This window comes from Mirounga leonina, unplaced genomic scaffold (assembly GCF_011800145.1).
Source record: "Mirounga leonina isolate KUSES-001 unplaced genomic scaffold, KU_Mleo_1.0 Mir_481, whole genome shotgun sequence".
NCBI lineage: Eukaryota > Metazoa > Chordata > Mammalia > Carnivora > Phocidae > Mirounga > Mirounga leonina.
In genome coordinates this window covers 1,833,152-1,843,720 of record NW_023270773.1, presented here as the reverse complement: position 1 = coordinate 1,843,720, position 10,569 = coordinate 1,833,152, and the positions used below count along the sequence as shown (strand labels likewise).

The following is a 10,569-nucleotide window of genomic DNA, read 5'->3' as shown; positions in this document are numbered from 1 at the left end:
ATTTTTAATCTACCGTGTAAGTAACTCAAAATGACTTCAGTCTTGCTTAGTGAGAAGCAGCCCAGCTCCCCTTGATGTCTGCAAAGGTGTCGCCTCCTGGTCACTCTCTGCTGTCCCACTGTGGTATAGCATGCATGGCCCTCATCCTCAGCCCAGGTCCCTGCACAGCCCCCTCCTCCCACCCCCAACCCCCTTCTCATCTTCCCCACCCCCTGGGACTCACCCCTGCGTACTTAGTTTCAGTAAATACTACCATGGGCACATCTCATTCTACTTGCTATTTTTTACCATCAGCATTAGTTTCAGGTCTCTCCATCTTGATTTTTGTAGATCCTAGCTCATTTTAAGTGCTCTATTGGATTCCTTTATAAATCGTCTCCTATATCACATTTCAGTCTTTAATTACACATTGGTGGCACTTAGGCTGCTCCCAAGGCTTTGCAAACGTGTAAGAAAGTTCCTCTGAAATTGTGGATCATGGAGGGCCACCATACCCAGTCACTGTTCATCCCCAGCGGCTCCCCCAAATGACCCAAAGGTGGTGCTGGTAGCAGGGCGCAAGGATTCCTGTTCACCCACATCATTGCTTATATCTGATGCCAACCAATCGTCTTCCTGTTGGCTGCTCTCGTTGACGGAAAATGCAGACTGTCTCTTCAGACTCCTCCTGGGCATTCACGGTCTCCCCACTGAGCAATGCCCCATCAGACCCTTTGCCCTTTGATGTTTGGTCTTTCTCATGATGGCCCCTGGATTTCCCATATAGTCTAGTTACTAATCATCAGATTACAAAGATTGCAAAGGTTTTTTCCTATTCTGTCACCCATTTGTAACATTTGTCCATGGTGTCTTTTTGTTCCAAGTGGATTTTTTTTTTAAGTTTATTTATTTCACACAGAGAGAGAGATTGAACACAAGTGTGGGGGAGGAGCAGAGGGAGGGAGAAGCAGACTCCCCGCTGAGTAGGGATCGCAATTCGGGGCTCGATCCCAGGACCCCGAGATCACGACCCAAGCTGAAGACACATGCTTCACCGACTGAGCCATCCAGGCGCCCCCCAAGTGGATTTTTAAGAGAGATAATTACATACGATAAAATGCATAGATCTTAAGTGTTCCATCCAGTGAGTTTTGACTGATGTCTACGCTCAGGTATAGTTTGCAAGTGCCATCTTCAATACCGGGGAACCAATCATGCCTCCATTTTTCTGCATTAGGAATTAGTATTTTATTAACCTTTTACTGATCCGATTTTGGCTCCTGCATAACATTTTTTGTGTGAGGGACGAAGTGCGCTGCCCGACTCGCGTCCGCCGCGGCTCGGGGCCGGCGCTCGGGCGCCCCCTGCCGCCCATTGTGACGTCGGCCGCCGGCCAGATCCCCGAGGCGGGCAGCGGCGGCGGGACCGAGCCCCTGGAGCCATGGCCGAGACGCAGGAGCTGCTGCTGCAGCTGCAGAAGGACAACCGCGACGGCCGACTGCGGAAGCAGGAGCTGGAGGAGCTGGTGCGCGGGCTCGAGGCCGAGAGCGAGAGCCTCACCGGGCGCCTGCAGGACCTGCGCGAGCGCGAGCGCAGGTGTGCGGGAAGGGCGGCTGGATGGGGGCGAGGCGGGCGCACGAGGGTCAGTCTCACGGCAGCGGCACCCGGGCCTGGGCAGAGCCGCCGGCCGGCCGGTGGGTTACTCCTCCCCGCCGGGCCCGAACCTCCGCTCTAGGCCGGCGGGACCTGGACGATCTACTCAGGGCACCCACGAAGGGGAGGGTGCGGCCCCTCGGCGCGGACTTCCTCGGCCCCATCGCAGCTGGCCTTTTCCGGGGGCCGCGGGAGCCTGAGCACCTGCCGCCTCCCGCGGTGGCACCGCCTCAGTTTCCCCTCTGCAGCCTGCAGCGGAAGCGAAGCCAGGTGGCACGGAGCCTGCGCGGGGAGGCGCGCGAGGCGGCGCGGGAGCGCGTGGAGCGAGCGCGCGGGCTGCTGGAAGCGGCGGAGCAGCACCAGCAGGACTTGGTGGGGGCGGGGCCCTGGATGGGGGCGGGGCCACCGGGGAGGACCGGAGCGGAGCCCTGGATGGAGTACTGCCCGCCGCGAGGCTGGGGTCTCCGAGAAGCCCAGACAGACTCCCTCGACCCTCTCCGCAGAAGCAACACAACCGACAGCTGCAGGAGCAGTGGGAAGAGCTGTCGAGTCAGGTAAAGGAGACGGCCCCGGTCTCTAGCTTCCCCTAGGAAGTCCTACTGTCGTCCTCGCCCCCGTTTTCGCCCTGTCCCCGCCTCCCAGGACATTCCCCGCCCCTCGAAGCCCCGCAAACCCCACCCTCCCAAAACCCATCCCTAGCTCTTCTACTACGGAGGGGAACACCTGAGTCAGCAGCGCGCCGAGCAGCAACTCGGGACCCAACTGATGGCGTTGCAGGTGTTTGGGTGGGACCCCCAAGGCCGGAGCGGCGGCGCGGGCGGGGCCATGATAACGTGGGGGCGCGGAGGCTCCCTGAGGGGCGGGGGTGGGCAGAGCGGAGGCGTGGGTGGGGACCCGGGCGTCCTGGACTCCTGACATTCCTTGGATCCGTCGGAAGAAACAACTGGAGCTGGTGGAGGCCAAGCACGCCAAGCAGGCGGAGAGCCTGCGGCAGGTGAGGACAGAGCCGAGGCCCGAGGGAGAAGGTCGGCTTCGGGTGGGGGTGGAGACTGGGCAGGTGCCGGAGGATGGAGAGGGGTGTGCTACCTCGAGTCTCATCGGGGCTCCCCTCATCCCAGGGCGCGCAGCGGACGGAGGAGGCCTGGGCCAGCTTTCAGGAGCAGAGCGGAGTCCTGCAGGTACCGCCCCCTCCGCCCCGAGAGCCGCTCACGTCCGACTCCCCTCCAACCCGCGAGCTGCGCCCCCCCCACCCCCGCCGCCCCCGGGGTCTCCTACCCCCGTCCTGAGGCCTCACTCCCACTTCCTCCAGGAGCTGCAGGGAAAGGTGACGGAGGCGGCGGCTGCGCTGGACGCCTCGCGGGGCGGCCTGGAGCTGTAAGGGGGCCAGGACTGTGGGGTAAGGTGGGGCGCCAGTGGGGCCGAGTTAGGTCGCCCACCTCGATGCCCTTCCCGGCAGGTGCGACTCCCAGCCTCGCCGGGAGCAGGACTGCGCGGGCTCGCTCATGGAGGAGGTGGCCAAGGCCGACTGTGTGAGCGCGGGCCGGGGCTGGGCGGGCGGGCTGGAGTCGGGCCCCGCCCCGGCCCCGGGCCACCCGCCCCCTCGGGGCCCCGCCTCCCCTCGAGGGCCCGCCCCCCCGACGGACCCGCGACCCCCGGGCCCCGCACTCGGGGTGGGGTGGGGTGGGGGGGTTCTGGTCCTTTACGACTCCCGCCCCCTCCATGAGGGACCCGGAACTCGTGGCGCCCCCGCCCCGGAGCTGAGCTAGACGCCGTTCCCTCCCTCCGCAGGAGAGGCGGCTTTTCACCGGCACTGGCAGGGCGGGCATCAGGTGAGCATGGTGGCAGGCGGCGGGCGCGCTGGGCTCGGGTCCATCCCACGACTTACCCGCCACCTCCCCGCCGCCTGTCCGTCGGTCCTTGGGTCTGCAGGCTGTGGGCGCTGGGCGCGCTGCAGACGCTGCTCTTGCTCCCGCTCGGCGTCCTGGCGCTGCCGCTGCTCTACCTGACGCTCATGAACCCCTCCGCCCTCCGCCGGGGACTCCCGCACTTTGTCTCGGACGCTGCCTTCCGCCGCCTGCGCTACACGCTGTCCCCGCTGCTCGAGCTGCGCGCGCGCGGCCTGCTGCCCGCCTAGCGCGCATCACGCCGGCCGCGGCCGCCTGCACCTCTGTCTCCCGTGTGGTTTCTGGGCGCCTGGGTGGAGGCCGAGGGGGGACTCTCGGGGGTGGGTCATGTGTCCCTTGGCCCAGCGGCCCTGGCACCTCGGGCTCAGTGGGTGCAGGGCTTTCCGGGCGGTTCTTGGATTTGGAGAGGCTGCTCTGGGCGCCCGGTGGCGGAGCCCGCGACTCGGGCCTGAGCAGGGCGCGCCCTCGTCCGGCACCCGCGCCTTGGGGGGGGGGGCTCGCACCAAGGGTTTCCCGGGAGCCCTCCTAGGAGCCCCTTTCCTACAGTCCCTGCTGACGCACCAGAGCCAACTTGGAAGTTGGCCAGTATCTTTTTGCTAAATTTGCTTTTTCTGTGCTAGTGAGCCTTGGGGGCAGAGGAGCAGTCGGGGCAGGCCTTCTCCGTGGAGGTCCGTGGTTCCCCTGGCCCGGCTGCGTGGGGGTTGAGATCCCCGCAGCATCCTTTGGTTTTCTCGGGGCGGGTTGTTCGGGGCGCCGGCCTGGGCATTCCTCTCCTGTGGTCCCCTTGCGGGGCGTGCCAGCTTTGCTGGCTGTGCGCGCTCACCACGGCGGTCTTCGTGGGGAATCGGCTTTTTATTTAGGTGAAGTGTTCTGCTTGGTGAAAATGATGAACCTTGAGTTTTTTTGTCTAATACAGATACTGTCCTACTTTTATTCTTTACGTTTTTTGGTAGTGAAATTTTTCTGTGTTGTGTCCTTTTTGCGGGTGCGCGTGCACACACATCCACACCCATCGACCCTCCCCCCCCACACAGGTTTTTGCTGTGGTCTCCGAACAATCGTTTTCTTATTGATGTGTAGGTACTTTTTCTTTTAGTCCTTTTGGGGTTAAATTTGTTTATGTAATCCTGTGTATATATTTCATCAAATTTAGGAATCGTGTGCTGTGTCCTAAAAAAAAAAAAATCCATTCTTGTCTAGGAGTCGTAATATTCTCATACGTTAAATACTTTTATTTTTATTTAGTTTTTTTTAGATTTTTTATTTTTTTTAAGATTTTATTTGTTTGACAGAGTAGACACAGCGAGAGAGGGAACACAAGCAGGGGGAGTGGGAGAGGGAGAAGCAGGCTTCCTGCCGACCAGTGAGCCCGATGCGGGGCTCGATCCCAGGACTCTGGGATCATGACCTGAGCCGAAGGCAGACGCTCAACAGCTGAGCCACCTAGGCACCCTTTTTTATTTATTTATTTTTAAAGATTTTATTTATTTATTTGACAGAGAGACAGCGAGAGAGGGAACACAAGCAGGGGGAGTGGGAGAGGGAGAAGCAGGCCTCCCGTGGAGCAGGGAGCCCATTGGCGGGGCTCGATCCCAGGACCCTGGGATCATGACCTGAGCCGAAGGCCGACGCTTAACGACTGAGCCACTCAGGCGCCCCCATTAAATATCTTTAATTGGTGTATTTTGTTTATACATTCATTATAACATTTTGTTGCTAACCATTTTATTGATTCATGCATAGATGGGCATTTGGGTTATTTCCACCTTTTGGCTGTGGTGAATAATGCTTCTGTGAACATTGGTGTATAAATATTTGTTTGAGTCCCTACCTTCACTTCTTTTGGGTAAATACACAGACTTGGAACTGCTGGATCATTGGTACTTCTGTGTTTGATGTTTTTGTTTTTTTTTTTTCTTCAAAGATTTTATTTATTTATTTGAGAGAGAGAGAATGAGAGAGAGAGAGCACATGAGGGGGGGAGGGTCAGAGGGAGAAGCAGGCTCCCTGCTGAGCGGGGAGCCCGATGCGGGACTCGATCCCGGGACTCCAGGATCATGACCTGAGCCGAAGGCAGTCGCCTAACCAACTGAGCCACCCAGGCGCCCTGTATTTGATGTTTTGAGGACAAAGCGCTATACTGTGTTCCACATTTTACATCTCCATGGCAGTGCAAAAGGGCTCTAATTTCTCCACATCCTCACCATCTATTTTTATTTATTCATTTTAAAAGATTTTATTTATTTATTTGAGAGAGAGAGAGCAGGAGGGAGAGGAAGAGAGAATCTGAAGCCGACTCCACGCTGAGTGAAGAGCGGGGGGAGGGCTCGATCCAACCACCTAGCTGAAGCCAAGAGTCAGATGCTTAACCTGAGTCACCCAGGTGCCCCTGTTTTGTTTTTAAAAAAATTTAAATATAATAGCCATCTTCAGGAGTGTGATTTTTTTTTTTTTGCTTTCAATTTTTAGGGATTGCATTATCTTGTTTTTCTTTTAGATTTTATTTTTATTTTAGAGAGAGAAAGAGCATGAGCTGGGGGAGAGGCAGGGAGAGTCAGAAGGAGAGGGAGAAACTCTCAAGCAAACTGCACTGCTTGAGGAGCCCTGCTGCGGGGCTCGGTCTCAGACCCTGAGATCGTGGCCTGAGCCGAAACCAAGTCAGATGCTCAACTGAGTCACCCAGGTGCCCCAGGCATTGCATTATCTTACTTAGTTTCTTCCAAGTTTTTATTTAAATTTATCTTATTTTTTATAATCTATAACTACAAAATTGAATCTGTGAAATAAGACATCTTAGGGACGTCTAGCTTTTATCCCTGTGCCCTCTACCCTGTTGCCCGCACTCCCTTAGAAGAAACATTAGGTTTTTTGTTTTTTTTTTAAGGATTTTCTTTTTCTTTCTTTCTTTTTTTTTTTTTAGGTTTTCTTTTTTATTTTTTTTAATTTATTCATTTGAGACACAGAGATACGGGGAGAGAGAGAGAGGGAGAGAGCATGAGCAGGGAGAGAGGCAGAGGGAGAGGGAGAAGCAGGCTCCCCGCTGAGCAGGAAGCCCGATGCGGGGCTCGATGCCAGGACGCTGGGATCATGACCTGAGCCGAAGGCAGACGCTTAACCATCTGAGCCACCCAGGAGCCCTGAAACATTAGGTTTTTTTAATGGACTCTTCTTTTTTCCCCCTTAACTAAGTGATACATACAGTCACGACCTCTTCCCTTTCTTAGATGAACACAGGGCACCACATGGACTTCTCTTGGCTCCCCTTTCAGCACCTGGCTCTGAGAATGTCAGATGAGTTGTGTCCTTTACTCAATGGCAGTGATGCTGGTGGATTCCCATGCTTTGTTATTAAAAACAGTGTCTTGGGGTTCCTGGCTGGCTCAGTCGGTAGAGCATGTGACTCTTGATCTTGGGGTTGTAAGTTTGAGCTCCATGTTGGGTGTAAAGATTAGTTAAAAAATAAAATCTTTAAGGGCGCCTGGGTGGCTCAGTTGGTTAAGCGACTGCCTTCGGCTCAGGTCGTGACCCTGGAGTCCCGGGATCGAGTCCCGAATCGGGCTCCCTGCTCGGCGGGGAGCCTGCTTCTCCCTCTGACCCTCCCCCCTCTCATGTACTCTCTCTCATTCTCGCTCTCTCAAATAAATAAATAAAATCTTAAAAAACAAAACAAAACAAAACAAAACAAAAATAAATAAAATCTTTAAAATAAAAACAAAACAAAACCCAAGCAGTATCTCAATGAGGAGGCTTCTGCAAACACCTTTGTATTTCGCCAGTCTTTGAGATCGATTCCTAAAAGGGTTTGTGGTCAGAGGGTGATCTCACACATGATAGCGCTGGATACTGCCCAGCTCCTCCTTCTGCTTGGACTGTTTTCCATTCCCACCGTCACTGGATACGACGGCCCCTTTCCCCACAGCCTCAGCCATGGTGCATATTGTCACACTGGGGTCAGTCTGATGGGTGAGAAATGGCACTTCAGTGTAGTTTCATTTGCATTTATCTTATGATCAGGGTTAAGGATATTTTTATATTTCAGGGCCAGTTGCCTTTCTTTCTGTAAATATCATTTGCTTATCTGAAAAATAACAGGATCGCAGGGTTTTATTCTCCCTCAGTTGGCATTTTGAGATCTTTTGTAAATATTTACTGTTTGTCTTGCACTTTGTTCATGGTGTTCTTTTGCTATCCATACATTGTTTTGTAACAATTTACTTTCCTGTATTGATTCTGGATTTTGGTAGGAAAGTTCTCACTTCTAGGTTGTTGAGGAATCTCACCCACGTTGCCTTCTAACGTTTGCATAATTTCATTATTATTTTTTAAAGTAATCTCTACACCCAACGCGGGGCTCAAACTCATGACCTTGAGATCAAGAGTTGCATGCTCTTCCACCTAGCCAGCCAGGTGCTCCTTGCATGGTTTCTTAGTTCACCTTTCAACCTCTAGTCTAGTTCAGACTTACCATGGTTTATGATGTGCAGATGGTTTGCACTTCTGTAGAAGTTTTAGACTTGGCTTGTCAATTGGGAATGTGAGTATAGTGAATTTAGAGACTATTTTGCAGGGAATTTAGTCTTCCAGTCCTCAAACATGATGCCAATGTCCGGTTTTTATTTATTTCAGCAATGATTTGTATTTTTTTAGTGTAGAAGTCTCACACATCTTTACTTTTATCCCTAGGTATTTTATGTTTTTGGATGCTATTAAAAATGGTCTAGATGTTTTTTTTTTAATTTTTAAAAAAGATTTTATTTATCTGACAGAGAGACAGCGAGAGAGGGAACACAACACAAGCAGGGGGAGTGGGAGAAGCAGGCTCCCCACTGAGCAGGGAGCCCGATGCGGGGCTCGATCTCAGGACCCCAAGATTATGACCCGAGCGGAAGGCAGCCGCCCAACTGACTGAGCCACCCAGGTGCCCCAGGAAAGGCATTCTTAAGAAGCTGGATGTTTATGAGAGAGATACTGTGCTATGATTATATATATTTTTTAAGATTTTATTTATTTGACAGAGACACAGCGAGAGAGGGAACACAAGCAGGGGGGATGGGAGAGGGAGAAGCAGGCTTCCTGCTGAGCAGGGAGCCCGACGCGGGGCTCGATCCCAGGACCGTGGGATCATGACCTGAGCCGAAGGCAGATGCTTAACGACTGAGCCACCCTGGCGCCACCTATGATTATATTTTCTTGGCATGTCCTAGTCTTAGGGCTATGCTACCCTCATAAAAATGATTTGGGGAGTGTTCTCTATTTTCTGAGAAAGTGTGTAACATTGGCATTTTTCTTCCTTAAATGTTTAGATCCATCTTGGCTTTATGATGAAAAGAAAAATTACCCCTAATAATTTTTGTTGTTAACACAGAGAAGTGTATGAATCATCAGTGAATTTCCCCAAAGGGAACGCCTCTGTAGAATAAGAAACAGAATGTGACCAGTGCCTTCATTTTCCCTCCTGCCTCCCTGGTTGCTCCCTCCTTCAAACATAACTACTGTCCTGACTTTGGATACCATCAAATAATTATGCCTGTTCTTAAACTTCAAATAAAAAAATGCAGTATGGGGACACCTCGGTGGCTCAGTTGGTTGGGCACCTGCCTTCGGCTTGGATCATGATCTCAGGGTCCTGGGATCAAGCCCCGCATGGGGCTCTTTGCTCCACGGGGAGTCTGCTTCTCCCTCTCCCTCTGCCTGCTGCTCCCCCTGCTTGTGCTCTCTGACAAATAAAATCTTTAAAAAAAAAGCGGTATGTATCTTTTTGTGTCTGGATTCTTTTGCTAAACATTGTAAGAGTAGTCCATACTGCCTGCTGCCATGTTCATTTATTTCTATTGCATTTTAGTCTATCACATGAACAGCCATAGTTATTTATCTCTTGTTGAAGGGCATTTTGCTCATTTACAGTTTTTTGTTGTTATGAATGGTGTGCCTCACAACAGTCCTATTTGTGTCTTTTGGTGCACAGATTCTGTACCTCTGTTGGGTACCTATCTAGGAGTGGAATTACTGGAGCATGGAGTATGAGATGCTCAGGTTTAGTGGACACTTCAGTTTTCCAAAGTGTTGTACCAATTTACACATCCATCAGCAGCTTCTGAGTGTCTTTGTATATTTCAGACATGCAGGTGGTGAGTAGGTATCACATGTGGCTTTAATCTGCATTTTCATGATGACTGAAATTGAACACCTTTTATTATTATTCGTTGGCTCAGGATAATCTGTTTTGTGCCATGCCTCTTCAGGTTTTTGTCCATTGTTCTAGTCAGTTGTGTCTTAACTGATTGCAAATACCTTCCCAGGTTTTCACACACACACACACACACACACACACACACACACACACACTTTAAGTAGGTGCCATGCCTAGCATGGAGCCCGACATGGGGCTTGAACTCATGACCCTGAGATCAAGACCTGAGCTGAGATCAAGAGTCGGATGCTTAACTGACTGAGTCACCCAAGCGCCCCAATACATATTTCCTTTATTAAGATTTTATTTATTTGAGAGAGAGTGAGCATGAGCAGGGGGAGAGGCAGAGGGAGAGAGAAAGGGAGAAGCAAACTTTCCGCTGAGCAGGGAGCCTGGTGTGGGGCTCGATCCCAGGCCCCTGGGATCATACCGGAGCTGAAGGCAGATGCTTAACTGACTCAACCACCCAGGTGCCCCGCAATACATATTTTTTTTAAAGCTTATTTATTCATTTTAGGTAATCTCTACACACAATGTGGGGCTCGAACTCATGACCCCAAGATCAAGAGTCACATGCTTTACTGACTGAGCCAGCCAGGAGCCCCTGTCATGCCTTTTCATATAGTTGAAATTAATTTTTCTTTTACGATTAGTGTTTTTGATTCTAAATCTTTTTGTGTCCCGAGGTCATCAAGCCATTCTTTTCAGTATCTTCTCCTAAAGTTCTTTTTTTTTTTTTTTTAAGATTTTATTGGAGAGAGAGGGCGCGCACACAAGTGGGGGGAGGGGCAGAGGGAGAAGCAGGCTCCCTGCTGAGCGCAGAGCCCAACATGGGGCTCGATC

General features: G+C 52.2%; 1 protein-coding gene across 1 annotated transcript; it reads left to right on the top strand.

Annotated features, from left to right (window-relative positions):
* The first annotated feature begins 995 nt into the window (after positions 1 to 995).
* Positions 996 to 3,824, top strand: TMEM191C (transmembrane protein 191C). The gene is made up of 10 exons (XM_034989082.1): positions 996 to 1,575; positions 1,881 to 2,004; positions 2,136 to 2,186; positions 2,332 to 2,409; positions 2,570 to 2,626; positions 2,751 to 2,810; positions 2,942 to 3,006; positions 3,089 to 3,161; positions 3,421 to 3,461; positions 3,562 to 3,824. The coding sequence occupies exons 1-10, from the start codon at positions 1,421 to 1,423 to the stop codon at positions 3,764 to 3,766; spliced, it is 909 nt and encodes a 302-aa protein (XP_034844973.1). The 5' UTR covers positions 996 to 1,420; the 3' UTR covers positions 3,767 to 3,824.
* The last annotated feature ends 6,745 nt before the right edge of the window (positions 3,825 to 10,569 follow it).

What these genes read in the sequence shown, in the direction of transcription:
- TMEM191C (XM_034989082.1), top strand. Translation starts at nt 1,421, where the DNA reads ATGGCCGAGACGCAGGAGCTGCTGCTGCAGCTGCAGAAGGACAACCGC. An exon ending in AGGCGGAGAGCCTGCGGCAG is followed by an intron (nt 2,627 to 2,750) that starts GTGAGGACAGAG and finishes CCCTCATCCCAG; the next exon opens with GGCGCGCAGCGGACGGAGGA. An exon ending in AGCAGAGCGGAGTCCTGCAG is followed by an intron (nt 2,811 to 2,941) that starts GTACCGCCCCCT and finishes CACTTCCTCCAG; the next exon opens with GAGCTGCAGGGAAAGGTGAC.